The following is a 16,712-nucleotide window of genomic DNA, read 5'->3' as shown; positions in this document are numbered from 1 at the left end:
AATAAATAAATAAATTTACTTACGTCAGTGCTACAGTTTGAATTTAAAAACGTATTTGTGTGAACTGTGAAGTTAAGTCATGGATTGTGGAAACTAACTAGTGTTGGGTGATTGTATATAGTGTATACCACATTTATCACTGACTAATGAGGAGTTGCAATGTAAGGAGATCAGCTAAAAGTAGTTGGATCTGTATTTACGTTATAATTAATCAAGATTAGTCAATTAATCGATAAAAAAAAAATCAAAAAAAAAAAAATCGATCGAACAGGAACATTTTAATCAGTAACAGCCCTAATATATATATATTTATATTATGTGTGTGCATGTCTTTGGAGAATAAAGTTAATGTTTAGTGTCACTTTGGCAATAAGCATGTGGCCCCCGCTGCAAGAGTATTCTTTTTAATCCCGGAGTTCTGCTTTAACTAGGAACAAACCTGACAGTTCTATATTTTGTAGTTCAAGCAACATGTCGTCCTTATTACAGGAACACACAAGAGCCAGATTTCTCGTAACCACAAAGTACAAACATAATCCAGAGACCGCTCAGAGAGCGAACATCCGATTCCAATTAGGGATTTTGTCTCCATAATTTACAACATAACAGACATTTCTCTTTGTAGGAGGAAAAAAAATATAAAAGCACAAATTATCTAAAGCGAACAACAGATGACAAACCTTTTACAGAGAAATAAACCTTCTATAAGCCGACTCAAAGTCAGCCGTTTTGTTTAATTACTCCTAAACTGTACCGGAGCGTCTAAAGGTCCGTCACATCACCAGTGCATGCAAGGTTACTGATAATTACCGAAAAAGTTATCTATACACTTGGTGCCCCCTACAGGCTGTTCCTCTACTGAACGGGAGGCTTAGGTTAGATATAGACGTGTCTCTAAATCTCCCTTTCCTCTGAAGTCCGATTCATGTTTGGCTTGTGCTTCAGAGGCAACTGACAGGTGGTAAGAACGGGATGCGACGCATCCACATCACCTGTTTTAACCACTATTTTTGCAGACAAACACACCACAACCGCATGCATTGTACGCAGTTGTGGGCGTTTTCTCATTATGCAGATATAGCTAATCAAGAATAAATTGTCTTTTAAAGCGGAGTTCCACCGCCGTTTTATTTGCTAAGGAGTAAGTTTTATAATAGTTTAACTTACTTTTTCTTCTTTCTAAGTCTCCTGCTGCCGTTTTTGCGGATTGAAAATACTTTATAAAAACGTCTCCTGACGTTTTCCATCTTGCCTGTGGGCATGTGAAGCCCACAGGCATTCTCTTCCCGGGACACTGTGCTGCTGATGTCCCAGCATGCAGCGCCCGTTCAATCGCCGATCTCGCGCATGCGCAGATGAAACAAATCGAGCGCTGACAATAACTCAGGGCGCCGCACAGACTCCTGGGAAATTGAAAATATGATCCCAGGAGACAGTGCGGCCAACAGGAAGCGCAGACCTGCCGCTGAAGCCCCGCCCATATCCGCAGCCGCACCGCCCCTATCTGGAGACTCCAGGACCAGGAAATTGAAAAGGAAAGAAACACAGAAGATGCCAGCAGCAAGGTAAGGGGGATATCCTGCAATTAGACCACAATACAAACCTAAGGGCATAGGAGTGGTAATTCAGGTGGAGCTCCGCTTTCAACTTAATATATTAACTAAAGTATACACCAAACTTTTGAGGTTTTTATCCGATTAAGCAAAACAATAAATTCAGCCAACTAATCGATTATGAAAATAATCCTTAGTTGCAGCCCTATATTCAATATTCCCACATGCCTGAAAGGGGTCCTGAGCATCTTCAACACATTGCACTTGGTCCTTTGTGATGTGCCCTTTCTGCAATAAAAGCTTCGGACGACATTTGACAATCCTTGGTGGCTAATATGTACATTGGCAGAACAAAACAAAACTCGGCCAGACCGTAATAGTGATCAGCTGCAGAGTGACCAGAGGAAATGCTGGTGACTAGTCGGTTATCCTCTGCCTGCTTTTGGCACAGGTTCCTGTTTGGTTCCAGATGAAGGAGAAAAGATGGAAGGCGCGTGATCTGACGCTTTGATCCAAAGACGTATACAGTTTATTCACATAAAAAAAAAAAAAAAAATGATAAAAGCATTTGCAAAGTATCTACGTATTCATAAAAGCAGGTTTACAACATATTCATATTCATATTAAAAACTTGTATTTAACCACTTTCAGACCGGACAATTTTGCTGGCTTAAGACCAGAGCACTTTTTGCGATTCGGCACTGCGACGCTTTAACTGACAATTGCGCGGTCGTGCGACGTGGCTCCCAAACAAAATTGGCGTTTTTTTCCCCTCACAAATAGAGCTTTCTTTTGGTGGTATTTGATCACCCCTGCGGTTTTTATTTTTTGCACTATAAACAAAAATAGAGTGACAATTTTGAAAAAAAAAAAAACGCATTATTTTTTACTTTTTGTTATAATAAATATCCCCCAAAAATACATTAAAAAAAAGTCCCTTCAGTTTAGGCCGATACGTATTCTACATATTTTTGGTAAAAAAAAAAATAAGCAATTGTTTTATTTTTTGCGCAAAAGTTATAGCGTTTACAAAAAGGGGGATAGTTTTATGGCATTTATTATTAATTTTTTTTTTTTTTTTACTAGCAATGGCGGCGATCAGCGATTTTTATTGTGACTGCCACATTATGGCGGACACATCGGACATTTTTGACACATTTTTGGGACCAGTCATTTATACAGCAATCAGTGCTATACAAATGCAGTGATTCCTGTGTAAATGACACGGGCAGTGACGGGGTTAACCAGGGGGTGGCAGTGTAGGGGTTAAGTGTTCCTAGGGGCGTGTTACTAACTGCGGGGGGGCTGGGCTTTGTGTTAGTGAACACTGATCTCTGCTCCAATCACATGGAGGAGAGATGAGCTTCACTTGTTGCTAGGCAGAACGGGGAGATGCTGTTCACAACAGAATCTCCCCGTTCAGCTTCCCCGTAAGACGATCGCGGGTATCCCCGCGGCGATCAAGTCCGCAGGACCCACGACCGGACTCACGGGGGACCCGACCGGCACGCAATGGCAGGGCGGCATATAGAAATGGACGTACCTGTACACCAATATGCCTGCCCGTGCCATTCTGCCAACGTGAATCGTTGTGCGCCGGTCGGGAACTGGTTAAAAACAGGCATGCCCATACAAGGACAAGCATTCAAAAAGGTGGTTGTCCTTGTATGGGCATGCCTGTTTTTAAATACAAGTTTTTAATATGAATATGTTGTAAGTCTGCTTTTACGAATACGTAGATACTTTGCAAATGCTTTTATCATTTTTTATGTGAATAAACTGTATACGTCTTTTGATCAAATCGTCAGATCACGCGCCTGCCATCTTTTCTCCTTCACCTGGCTCTTTTCAGACCACCCCTGGCCAGTCTAGGCAGCGGGACACGCACGATCATTTGTTAAATTCACTGCCTTTGAAAGTACTACCACCCTATACCAGCAGCACCTTCACAAGCGCAGGAGTAATTCATTCTCTTTCTTTATATCTTCAGTTTGGTTTCCCTTTAAAGTCTACACCCAACGACTGGTTGTAAGCCAATGCCCCCTGACCACCCACAAACTCCTCCACCACACACCTACAAATACCCACAACCCCAAGATATGTGAACCTGGCGACAGCTTGGCAGTTCAGGTGTGCCGTTTTCGAACACCTTGTATTCTGACAAAGCGACAGAGGACATGTTGTGATATACTGCGGTGTGCCGCATCATTGATCTCATCCTTCATACCAACTTGTACTAGTAATGCCATGTTTTGACATAATGTGTTCAGACAGAGGTATCTTTTTTTTTTTTTTTTTTTTTTTTTTTTGAGTAAAGCGATTGATAAGTTCTCCAATTCCTACAGTTCAACAAACTGGCACATCTATTTTGACAAGATACAAAAAAAAGGGCAATGTTTCCTTGCCACGCAACTCACACCAGTCATGATCATTCCAGAAACGAAGAACCCCCTTACCTTGTTTTCTATCAGAGAGATGAGAATCTGCTCCATCACAGGCCCAGTAGACGGTACTGTTGACTGAATGTGTCCGGCAATGACGCCAATCGCCACGCGAGACAGCTCATAGCTAAGGTTGGTGTTCTTTCTAACCAGTTCGATTAACTCTGCACCGATGCATTTTGGCACACTGCTGGACGCGCTTGAAGGCTCTGTGGAGGCAGGCTTTGAAGGTGCTTTGGATTTGCTGTCATGAATGACAGAGTTGAAGGCTTCCACGCTAGGAGGGGCCGGAGCCGTGCGCTTGGTCTGTGCATTTTGATGAATTTCGGCCAGATTCTCCTGCTCCAGAGGCACCGGGGCTGCATGTTTACTGTGGGAGGTCTGGGATCCGGGGACCGAGGTGCAGGCCTCCAGGTTATGAGACACTGTAGTGTGCACACTTCTACTGGGGACTGGTGGCGGGGTGTTACTGGGACTGGAGGTTGCCGAGATATGACAAGAGTCTGTGGAAGCTGTGCAGGCTGTGTCAAGAGACGACACGCTTGTAGTGGACATGTGCAGTATGGGCCGGGAGGATTTGTCAGTGCTATCTGCCGAGTTTGTAAAGAAATGCATACATTAACAGGATATTCAAACATTTAACAGTGCCTACAGACAATAAAAAAAAAAAAAAAAAAAAAAAAACACACACACTTTTCTGGTTAAAAGGAATACAGTTTTAAAGCAGAACTATACTCTTACAAACATCTAACTTTGAAAAAAAAAATAAAAAATGAAGGCACACCATCGGGCAGCTTTATAGTACTCCCAGAAGACAGTTATAGCTCTAGTTACGGGAGCCCAATGCTGATCCTTCTGAGCTATGCATTTTGAATAGGAGAGTCGTTGCAGCTGCTATGCCCTCTCCTCCTGCCCATTCACAGAAGCCTTGATATTACTTGAACACGTTCACAAAGATTACAAAGGCTTCTGTGAATAGGCTGCAGAGAGGAGAGGCTGGCATAGCTGCTCTGTGTGCTTCTCTCTTCTCAGATCCTGTCTCTTTTCCCACAAATAGAGCTTTCATTCGGTGGTATTTAACACCTCTGCGTTTTTGCGCTATAAACAAAAAAGTGACAATTTAAAAAAACAAAAAAACTATATTTTTTACGTTTTGCTATAATAAATACTCCCCACATAAAAAAAAAAAAAATTAAAAAAAAAAAAAAAAACACAAAAATTTCATCAACTTAGGCCAGTGCGTCTACATTTTATCTACATATTTTTGGTAACCAAAAAAATAGCTTTTTAGCGGTTCAGAGACATTGCGAAGGACAGATCAGAGACTTGACACATTTTTGGGACCATTCACAATTATCAGTGTGATCAGTGCTATAAAATGCACTGATCACTGTATAAATGTCCCTGGCAGGGAAGGGGTTAATACTAGGGGGCGATCAAGGAGTTAACTGTGTTCCCTCAGTGTGTTCTAACTGCATGGGTATGGGACTAACTATGAGAGATGACAGATCATTGTCCCTACTTTGTAGGAACACACGATCTGTCTTGTGACAGCACAGGGATTTGTGTATTTACAGTCACAAATCCACGCTGGCCCAGGAGAGCTATTCTGCCACAGTTTATCTGCGTGGGCCGGTTGGGAACCGTTAACTGAAAATATACGCCAACTACTCACTCACCTCTTACTATTTCACTTATTCTCTATTTTTGTCCTCCTTCTCACATCACTGCGTGACATCGGAGGGCTAACGTCATACAAGAATATTGCTACAGCCTCATTGGCTGGAATTTCAGAAACTGGCAAAGCAGTGGCGCCGAGGCTGAGCCGGGTTGCGCATTATGAAGTGAGGTAATGGGAAGTGCGGATGACAGGTCTCTCCCATACTAGCTGGCCAAACCCGCCCCCCACCTGCCACCTGTTAAACCCCCTCTGAAAAGTGATGCCCTGTGGTTCAAACTTCAGAGGGCAACACTAGTGTACCCTAATCTACAGAAATGCCCCTCACAGGGCCAATCCTAGGGTCACAAGCACCTGGGTGCATAAATATTTCTGGCGCCCCCACGTGGGTGTGGTCATCTTACTAACTACTCCCCTTTACAAATGTTTCTGTGACAATGACTGTAGCTTCTTTAGTGCCCATCAATGCAGCCTCACCAGTGCCCATCAACACAGCCTCACCAGTGGCCCACTAATGTAGTCTGATCGGTGCCCATCAGCGCAATCACACCAGTGCCCATCAATGTTAGTCCCCCCCACCCCCGGTACCTGGTCTACACAGCTTCTACCTAGGTCCCGGGTGCAGTGCTTGTCCTGCAGGTGGTTCCTCTGGAGCTGGGAGCCCGGGACCAGCTGTGGACTGCTGGTACCTCTGGTCCTCTCCCAAGGTGAGCGGGTGGGGACTCCCAAATCCTGTCCACCAATCAGCTAATCTCCTGCTGTGGAGCAGTTTAGAAAAAAAAAAAAAAAAAAAAAAAAAAAAAAAACTCAGGGCCCCCAGTGTTAAGTGGGGGCCAGGGGACAGAAAGCGGACTATTTCATCACTTTTGGTGGATTAATCCGCAGCAGTGTTCCCAGCCAGCTATAATGTACCAATATATCACAGGCTGGCCTTCAACTGTATAGTGCGCTGCTGCAGCTTAATCTGCTGAAACCAATGAAAAAGTCCGCTTTCTGTCCCCCAACCCCACTGAACACAGGGGGCCCGGAGAAGTTTTTTTTTTCTAAACAGCTGCATAGCGGGAGATTAGTTTATTGGTGGACAGGATTTGGGAGTCCCTGTCCGCTCTCTCTCCACTGTCAATGAAATCAGCCCACTGAGCCATCGGCCCACCGGGAAACTCCCGGTAGTCCCAATGGCCAGTAAATGCCTGCCTGGAGGCATCCTCATAAGTTCTCTGCAAACTAAAAATCTTTGTGCTTTTTTTTATTTTAAATAAAAAAACAAAAAAAACTTGGGGCTCCACTTTAAGAGGATGCAAAACTTCTCTAATGCTGCATCAAGTGGCCTATGGATTAGTGTAGTTGACATTAGTGGAATTCTATTTTATTTATGTCCAGGTTTTAGAACCATTCCTCCCCTACACAAAGCAATCTTACCATCACAAATACAAACAGCTGTCGGGTCATCTGATCTGTATATAGGCTGTACATTCTCCGGAGACAAAGATACAATTTCTACTACTCCATAAATACATCGCTCAGGAAGTCAGGGCATTGGGGTCCTCATCTGTGGCTAAGTGTTCCTTTAAGAATAGTTTCCCTCTTCCATTTACACATTAAAAGGAACATGTGTTTGTGTAGTAGTGGTAGTGTAGTGAGAGAATGAAAAGAAATTTCCAGCCTATACTATGTTTTCAAGCAGTAGTAAACCACACCTTAAAAAAAAAAAAAAAAAAAAAAAAATAGAAAAATAAAAAAAGAAACCCCTGCAAGACAAATGGCATGTGATAGTATGCATTGCATACTAGCACATTATGAAATACTTATCTTAGACCGAAGCTCTCCTACCCCTGCACTGTTTAGGAGATATTCTAGTGAGCAGCAGCCAGTGACGTGACATCAATGCATGCACTTTGAAGAACGGGCATACCCATGTCGCTCCTTCAAAGCTGTGCACCGTGCCAGAGACTCCTGCATGCATGCACAGGAGTGACGTAGACGCGGCTCAGCCGTTCAAGCCTTGTGAACCTGGAAGGAAGACCGGGTGAAGATGTGTGCCTCTGCAGCGGTGACAGCACGCCGCAGGAGGGCTTTGTTTCAAGGTACGGGTAGGTTTTAGTCTTTTAGGGAAAAAATAAAATTATATATATATATATATATATATATATATATATATATATATATATATTAGGGATGCACCGAATGGGTTTTTTGGTGCCGAAACCGATACCGAAAATGAAAAATACACTAGGCCGAAAACCGAAACCGATACCGAAACAGCACCGATACCGAAAATGACTGTTTTTAAAAAATATTTTTATACAGGAGGTGGCCAGAGACTGGGGACATGGTACAGGAGGTGGTCAGAGACTGGGGACATGGTACAGGAGGTGGTCAGAGACTGGGGACACGGTACAGGAGGTGGTCAGAGACTGGGGACACGGTACGGGAGATGGTCAGAGACAGAGGACGTGGTACAGGAGGCATCCCCCATTGCAGGCCAGTGTCCCCTTTTGCATCCAGTGTGTCCCCTTGTGTCCCCTTTTGCATCCAGCGTGTCCCCTTGTGTCCCCTTTTGCATCCAGCGTGTCCCCTTGTGTCCCCTTTTGCATCCAGCGTGTCCCCTTGTGTCCCCTTTTGCATCCAGCGTGTCCCCTTGTGTCCCCTTTTGCATCCAGCGTGTCCCCTTGTGTCCCCTTTTGCATCCAGCGTGTCCCCTTGTGTCCCCTTTTGCATCCAGCGTGTCCCCTTGTGTCCCCTTTTGCATCCAGCGTGTCCCCTTGTGTCCCCTTTTGCATCAGCGTGTCCCCTTGTGTCCCCTTTTGCATCCAGCGTGTCCCCTTGTGTCCCCTTTTGCATCCAGCGTGTCCCCTTGTGTCCCCTTTTGCATTCAGTGTGTCCCCTTTTGCGGCCAGTGTGTCCCCTTGTGTCCCCTTTTGCGGCCAGTGTGTCCCCTTGTGTCCCCTTTTGCGGCCAGTGTGTCCCCTTGTGTCCCCTTTTGCGGCCAGTGTGTCCCCTTTTGCGGCCAGTGTGTCCCCTTGTGTCCAGCGTGTCCCCCTTTGCAGCCAGTGTGTCCCCTTGTGTCCAGCGTGTCCCCCTTTGCAGCCAGCGTGTCCCCCTTTGCAGCCAGCGTGTCCCCCTTTGCAGCCAGCGTGTCCCCCTTTGCAGCCAGCGTGTCCCCCTTTGCAGCCAGCGTGTCCCCTTGTGTCCCCTTTTGCATCCAGCGTGTCCCCTTGTGTCCCCTTTTGCATCCAGCGTGTCCCCTTGTGTCCCCTTTTGCATCCAGCGTGTCCCCTTGTGTCCCCTTTTGCATCCAGCGTGTCCCCTTGTGTCCCCTTTTGCATCCAGCGTGTCCCCTTGTGTCCCCTTTTGCATCCAGCGTGTCCCCTTGTGTCCCCTTTTGCATCCAGCGTGTCCCCTTGTGTCCCCTTTTGCATCCAGCGTGTCCCCTTGTGTCCCCTTTTGCATCCAGCGTGTCCCCTTGTGTCCCCTTTTGCATCCAGCGTGTCCCCTTTTGCATCCAGCGTGTCCCCTTGTGTCCCCTTTTGCATCCAGCGTGTCCCCTTGTGTCCCCTTTTGCATCCAGTGTGTCCCCTTTTGCATCCAGTGTGTCCCCTTTTGCGGCCAGTGTGTCCCCTTGTGTCCCCTTTTGCGGCCAGTGTGTCCCCTTGTGTCCCCTTTTGCGGCCAGTGTGTCCCCTTGTGTCCCCTTTTGCGGCCAGTGTGTCCCCTTTTGCGGTCAGTGTGTCCCCTTTTGCGGCCAGTGTGTCCCCTTGTGTCCAGCGTGTCCCCTTGTGTCCAGCGTGTCCCCCTTTGCAGCCAGCGTGTCCCCCTTTGCAGCCAGCGTGTCCCCCTTTGCAGCCAGCGTGTCCCCCTTTGCAGCCAGCGTGTCCCCCTTTGCAGCCAGCGTGTCCCCCTTTGCAGCCAGCGTGTCCCCCTTTGCAGCCAGCGTGTCCCCCTTTGCAGCCAGCGTGTCCCCCTTGTGTCCAGCGTGTCCCCTTGTGTCCAGCGTGTCCCCCTTTGCAGCCAGCGTGTCCCCCTTTGCAGCCAGCGTGTCCCCCTTTGCAGCCAGCGTGTCCCCCTTTGCAGCCAGCGTGTCCCCCTTTGCAGCCAGCGTGTCCCCCTTTGCAGCCAGCCTGTGTGTCCCCCTTTGCAGCCAGCCTGTGTGTCCCCCTTTGCAGCCAGCCTGTGTGTCCCCCTTTGCAGCCAGCCTGTGTGTCCCCCTTTGCAGCCAGCCTGTGTGTCCCCCTTTGCAGCCAGCCTGTGTGTCCCCCTTTGCAGCCAGCCTGTGTGTCCCCCTTTGCAGCCAGCCTGTGTGTCCCCCTTTGCAGCCAGCCTGTGTGTCCCCCTTTACAGCCAGCCTGTGTGTCCCCCTTTACAGCCAGCCTGTGTGTCCCCCTTTACAGCCAGCCTGTGTGTCCCCCCTTTGCAGCCAGCCTGTGTGTCCCCCCTTTGCAGCCAGCCTGTGTGTCCCCCCTTTGCAGCCAGCCTGTGTGTCCCCTTTTGTTGCAGCCAGCCTGTGTGTCCCCTTTTGTTGCAGCCAGCCTGTGTGTCCCCTTTTGTTGCAGCCAGCCTGTGTGTCCCCTTTTGTTGCAGCCAGCCTGTGTGTCCCCTTTTGTTGCAGCCAGCCTGTGTGTCCCCTTTTGTTGCAGCCAGCCTGTGTGTCCCCTTTTGTTGCAGCCAGCCTGTGTGTCCCCTTTTGTTGCAGCCAGCCTGTGTGTCCCCTTTTGTTGCAGCCAGCCTGTGTGTCCCCTTTTGTTGCAGCCAGCCTGTGTGTCCCCTTTTGTTGCAGCCAGCCTGTGTGTCCCCTTTTGTTGCAGCCAGCCTGTGTGTCCCCTTTTGTTGCAGCCAGCCTGTGTGTCCCCTTTTGTTGCAGCCAGCCTGTGTGTCCCCTTTTGTTGCAGCCAGCCTGTGTGTCCCCTTTTGTTGCAGCCAGCCTGTGTGTCCCCTTTTGTTGCAGCCAGCCTGTGTGTCCCCTTTTGTTGCAGCCAGCCTGTGTGTCCCCTTTTGTTGCAGCCAGCCTGTGTGTCCCCTTTTGCTGCAGCCTGTGTAGGGAAGAGAGCCGCCTCCGCCGCTTGTTGGATCACAGCGCCGGGAACATCACAGCTTTCATTTCAATTGCTGTGTGTTCCCGGCCGCGCGCCGTCACACGCAGCCCCTCCCCCTTGTCCGGGCACTTTGATAGACAGATCATCCGTCCAATCCTGCGGATGATCTGTCTATCTAAGTGCCCGGACAAGGGGGAGGGGCTGCGTGTGACGGTGCGCGGCCGGGAACACACAGCAATTGAAATGAAAGCTGTGATGTTCCCGGCGCTGTGATCCAACAAGCGGCGGAGGTGGCTCTCCTGCACTTCACACCCCCCATGATGGGCGTCACCAGGGCGGGGGCGGAGCCCCGCCCCCACCCAGGCCACGCCCCATTTTCGGCTCCATTATCGGCCGTTTTTCTCTTTCGGCAAATTGCCGAAAAGGGCATTTTCGGCCGATATGTTTCGGCGGCCGAAATGTCGGTGCATCACTTATATATATATATATATATATATATATATATATATATATATATATCATATTATATATATTTAAAATAAAATTTCTTAACTGCAATCACGGGTTGCAGGAAAGGAATTTGTACAATTCCCCTATGAACACATACAGTGCCGACAGGGGAATCCCTCCTGCTGAGCTACTGTCTGCTCCCGGTGGGGGGAGGGCAGGGGAAGCCATCCCTGGTGGGAGAAGACAGCGATTATTGCTAGCGATAATCGTAAGAGAATCCGGCAGGCTGGTTGGTTGTACCCAAGTTGATCAATCGATCAACTTGGTACATTCAACCTGCCCATTAACGGTTTGATTCTCGTCCGGTTCCTGCTGAAGCGGCCGAGATGTGAACCGTGTATGGCTGGCCTAAAAGTGCAAAACTTCTCTGAACCTGTATATTGCACAGGATAACAGAAAATATGTATGCCGGTGTCTCTTCTCATAGCAAAACTACAGGTGGCTTAGGAAGTGAATGTTCCCTGAGGGTGTTGAGAGTGTCAGAGTATTGACTTTCTAGCTTAAGCTGTACTGAGTTTAAGAATGCATTCCTATTCAAACGCAAGAATGCACCCTGCCTCTAAAAAAATGCAAGAACCCCAGCGGTGGTTCCTAAGATTAGCTGCAGGCGGCAGCCCCACTGAAAGCAATGTGAGGCTCCGGTCTCCTGCAGCCAAGTGCGTGTAATCACTCATGCAGCGATCACATGCGAGCGATCAGCCCTGGGTGAAAGGCAGTTTGCGTCCAGGGCTGATCACTTGCATGTGACCACTGCATAAGTGATTACATGTGAATAGCTGTTAGGAGCTGCAGGAGCCAGTAGCCTCCCGTTGTTTTCAAAGGGGCTACAGCCTACAGCTAGTCGCATGAACCCCTGCTAGTGTTCACACACCTAATCAGAGGCAGGGTGCATTCACAGGTGTGAATGCACCCTTAGGGAAATGTTCTATTCTAGATTTTCCCCAGCTGTTATCCAAAACAAGTGACTGCAATGACAGACATATAGAGAAGTGAAGTTTATGGCTTACTTTTAGTAGTCTGCTTTGTCTGGGCACTTCTGAGTTTCTCTGGGGGAGGAGGTGTGGTAGGAGCAGCACGACGGGCCTGAGGGGGAACCTACAAAGACAGTGAAAATAAAACCTCAGCACTCTACAAGAAGAGAATGTTTAAAAGCAACCAGTAAAGTCAATCGATGAACTGCTAATGCTGTTTATGGAACATCGCCATGGTGTAGCTTTTTGTTTCAAAATTCTTTAGATGCTTCATCTCATTCTATGTGCATCATCAGGCTTGCAGCAGAGCCAGAAAGAAAAGAGCAATGTTTGAACCAATGTACAATGCATCCTCTCATTTACAGCTCAGGTTCACCACGATAGGTCTTTCTTTGCTCAGGTTAAAAGTGACCAGCCCTTTCCCCAATGTGCCCCTATGTCCTTCCCCACTCGACTTTAAGGCCATTTATAAAAGACAGGACTCTCTGCATTTAGAGATTTTAGCATCTTTGGGAGCCTTGTCCAAAAGCCAATGTGGTCTGCTCTATCCCGACTCAGTTTAAAATTGGCCTGCTTATTTCCTTTTTAGGTTCAAAGTGGCCTGGCTTTCCCCACTCAGATTCAAGGAAATTCATAAGACAGGCCTACTGGCACTTGCAGAAATGTCAGCGGCTCAGTGAATCCTCTCCAAAAGGCATTGTAATTAGGTGGCCCATACTTTTCCTACTTCGATTCAACGTGGCCTCTTTTTCATCATCCAGGTTCAAATCGGCCTGCTCTTTCCCCACTCATGGTCTGACTTTCCTCAAGCAGTTTCAAGGCCATTTATAAAAACAGGCCTAGCAGCACTCCTCGAACTTTCAGCACTTTGATAAGTCCTGTCCAAAACCCATGTAAAAATAAATAAAAGTGTCCCACACTTTCCATATTCACATTCAACCCACTCTTTTCCCACTCACATTCAACTTGGCCAGCTCTTTCTTCACTCAGGTTTAAGTCCATTCTGAAGTCAGATCTACTGTCACTTGTGGAAATTTCAGCACCTTGGAGAGTCCTCTTCAAAAACACATGGTAAAAGAAGTGAACCACACTTTGCCCACTCCTGCTCTTTCCCTGGGAAAGTTCAATGTGCCCACCTTTCTCCACTCAGCTTCAAGGCCATTCATAAGACAAGCCTAGCTGCAGTTACATCAATTTCAGCACCTTGGCGAGTCTTGTCCAAAACCCATAAAGTGGACCAGACTTTCCCTAAGTTTCCAGATTTAGCATGGCCGGATCTTTCTCCACTAATCTTAAAAGCGGGGTTCCACCCTAAAGTGGAACTTCCGCTCATTGGAACCCTCCCCCCCTTCGGTGTCACAGTTGGCACTTTTCAGATGGAAGCAGATACCTGTCTAAGACAGGTATTTGCACCCACTTCCGGGCATAGACTCCCACGGGAGTCTATGCCTCTTCCTGTCCCGGCAAGCTGTCTGCTGGGACACACACGGGTCCCAGGGACAGCGCGGACAATTCCTATTGTGATATGCGACTCGCGCAGTAGGGAACCGGGAAGTGAAACCGCAACGCTTCACTTCCTGATTCCCTCACCTAGAATGGCGGCAGCAGCAGCCGAGAGAACAATCGGCCTCGGCTGCCGACATCGCTGGACCCTGGGACAGGTGAGTGTCCATTTATTAAAAGTCAGCAGCTGCAGTATTTGTAGCTGCTGGCTTTTTATAATTTTTTTTTTTTTTTTTACAGTGAAATCCCTCTTTAAAGGCCATTCACAAGACAAGTCGACTATCACACCCACACTTTTCCCACTCAGATTCAGTGCCTACTGGCACAAACAGGGACTTTAGAGCCTTGGTGAGACCTCGCCAATGCTGCCCCACTACCCACTGTGAAACGGGTAGGGACCTAAGGGATGAGATGGTAAGAAGAAGTGCGTCAAAGCTGATTTGAAGCTGAGGCTCATTCTAGGAGTGTGCCCTGGGGTTTCAGGCAAACAGAGCACGCTTTGTTGTTTTTAAGGCTCCATATATAGCCACGCCATGGTTCAACGTCAGTGGGCTGCTGTCGTTTAATACATTTCCATGCCACAGGTAAATGTGACACCATCATGCTTTACTGGAATGCAGCTCAAAGTCAATACAAGCTTTAACATACCTGGTAGGTGGTGTCTTCCTCAGACGTCACCTCTGAGTTGGGCAAACTCATGTGACGGTCAAAACCACTTCGGCAAATACCGTTAGGCTGTCGGCCAGAATCCAAGTGGTGGTCACTAGATGAGGCGCTCAAGGAGTTTGAATGGCTGGTTGGTGAGTGGGTCTTTCGAGACTGAGTTTCCTTCCTGTGATGGATAAGTTTTCTATAAAAGAAAAATATAAAAGCTAATAAACATGCCACAACCATAGTGCATATATTTAGGTACACATTGAAATAAAACACTGAAAAGGTCTAATATTCAAGAGAAAGGACGACTGGATGCTTAAATACAAGGATCCCAGGCCTGATGTCCACAAGTATTTCTTAAAGCAGAGCTCCACCCAAAAGGGGAAGTTCCGCTTTAAGGCCTCCTTCCCAGCTCCTGTTTGCGAAATTGAGGTTTTGGTGAGGGGAGGAGGGGCAGGTACCCGATTTTGACAGGGATCCGCTCCCACTTTCATCGCCTCAGGCGGTGGTGCTGTGGGTGCCCATAGTAAAGATGGTGGCGCCACCGAGGGAGGACACAGGGAGAAAACGGCTGGGGTGAGCATACCGCTGATTGTGGGACAGGTGAGTGGCTGTTTATTAAAAGTCAGCAGCTACAGTTTACTGACAGCAGCAGGAGCCTATGACTCCAGCTGCTGCCTGTGTGTCCCAAGAGAAGAGGAAGAGAGAGAGTAGCGCTGCTGCAGATGGGGCAGTACTGGATGGAGAGAGGACTAAGGTAAGTATATAGGGGGTGATAAAATTAGTGGGGCATTTTTTACCTTAATGCAGGGAATGCATTAAGGTACAAAATGTTTTGACTTTAGAACCAATTTAACCTGTATTGTAGAATTGAGGGGCATTAGTGTCTGTTCTGAGCTTCTCTTTATCATGCCGGTGTTAGGTGCACTTACTGTAGGACATCTCTTTGCTCCAGGTTGTATTTGCCCCCGTTCTTCATGGCGGCATTGTGAATGGCCTCTATGGCACGATCGATGGACTGGAGAACCACGTCTTGTTCCTGCACCTGGAAATGAAGAATGACCTTGTTATATAAAATATAAAAAAAAATGTATATAAAATTTATTAGGGCTGTGGAAATTAAAGATTACTCGATTAATATTTTTGACCGGTACTCACCTCTCCGCCGGCTTCCGGGTCTTCAGTGAGTTCTGTTGGATATCCGGTGACATCGTGGACATCGACGTCACTGGACTCCTCCCCCCTTCCCCAAGTGCCTCCGTCTGCTAAAGAAGGGAAGGGGGGAGGAGTCCGGTGACATCGAAGTTCTGATTGAATGTAACGCCTGCGGGGGAGGAGCTATGCATGAGGTCACCCGCTGCTGCCCTACGGAACTAACACGATTGTCGGCTTTACATGCTGTGTTTTTATCATCTTTATGTGAGTGGTTTGTGTTTGAACACAAAAATTTAATCTTATACTTAAGCGGTGAGCACTTAGATCTTTTCTTTCTACCCATGACCTGGCGTCCTTGCTGAGAGCTAAGGAGACGTGAGAGAAGTTTATGGTCCGTGTTAACCCTTTTGATACCCGCTTGCATGACCACTTGTTTGCACAGGGGTACATGCCATAAGGTGAGAGTGATTAGTTAGACCGGAGGTGGAGGGATTGTCACGCTACTGTGAAAAAAAAAAAAAAAAAAAATAAAAAAAAAAAGACTAACGTCAGTGCTACAGTTTGAATTTAAAACGTATTTGTGTGAACTGTGAAGTTAAGTCATGGATTGTGGAAACTAGTGTCGGGTGATTGTATACAGTGTATACCACATTTACCACTGACTAATGCAGAGTTGTAATACAAGGAGATCAGCTAAAAGTAGTTGGATCTGTATGTGCGTTATAATTAATCGAAATTAGTCAATCGTTTAAAAAAAATTAAAATTGATTAATCGAACATGAAAATTTGAATCAGTAACGGCCCCTAATATATATATATATATATAAAATATTATTATATATTAATAATAAAATAATAATATATATATTAATAATAAAATAATAATATATATATTAATAATAAATATATATATATATATATATATATATATATATATATATATATATATATATATATATATATAAATAATAATATATATATAATAATAATAATAATAATATATATAATATTATTATTATTATTATATATATTATTATTATTATTATAATAATAATAATTATAATAATATATATATAATTATAATAATAATAATTATAATAATATATATATAATTATAATAATATATATATATAATTATAATAATATATATATAATTATAATAATATATAATAATAATAATTATAATAATATATATATAATAATAATTATAATAATATA

At 46.1% G+C, this 16,712-nt stretch overlaps 1 protein-coding gene across 1 annotated transcript in view; it reads right to left on the bottom strand.

Annotated features, from left to right (window-relative positions):
- The window catches only part of NCKIPSD (NCK interacting protein with SH3 domain), a 131,841-nt gene that overhangs the window by 64,296 nt on the left and 50,833 nt on the right, over positions 1–16,712 (bottom strand). Inside the window, exons 2-5 of the mRNA XM_077451690.1 lie at positions 15,272–15,384; positions 14,334–14,535; positions 12,219–12,306; positions 4,010–4,584 (exon numbers count right to left, since the gene is read on the bottom strand). Of these exons, the coding sequence (XP_077307816.1) occupies positions 4,010–4,584; positions 12,219–12,306; positions 14,334–14,535; positions 15,272–15,384 (978 nt within the window). The remainder of the gene's footprint in view (positions 1–4,009; positions 4,585–12,218; positions 12,307–14,333; positions 14,536–15,271; positions 15,385–16,712) is intronic.

This window comes from Lithobates pipiens, unplaced genomic scaffold, assembly GCF_037356315.1.
Source record: "Lithobates pipiens isolate NorthernLeopardFrog02 unplaced genomic scaffold, aLitPip1_a1.2 Scaffold_23, whole genome shotgun sequence".
Lineage (NCBI taxonomy): Eukaryota > Metazoa > Chordata > Amphibia > Anura > Ranidae > Lithobates > Lithobates pipiens.
The sequence above is the reverse complement of the archived record's forward strand: the minus strand, read 5'-3'. Positions and strand labels throughout refer to the sequence as shown.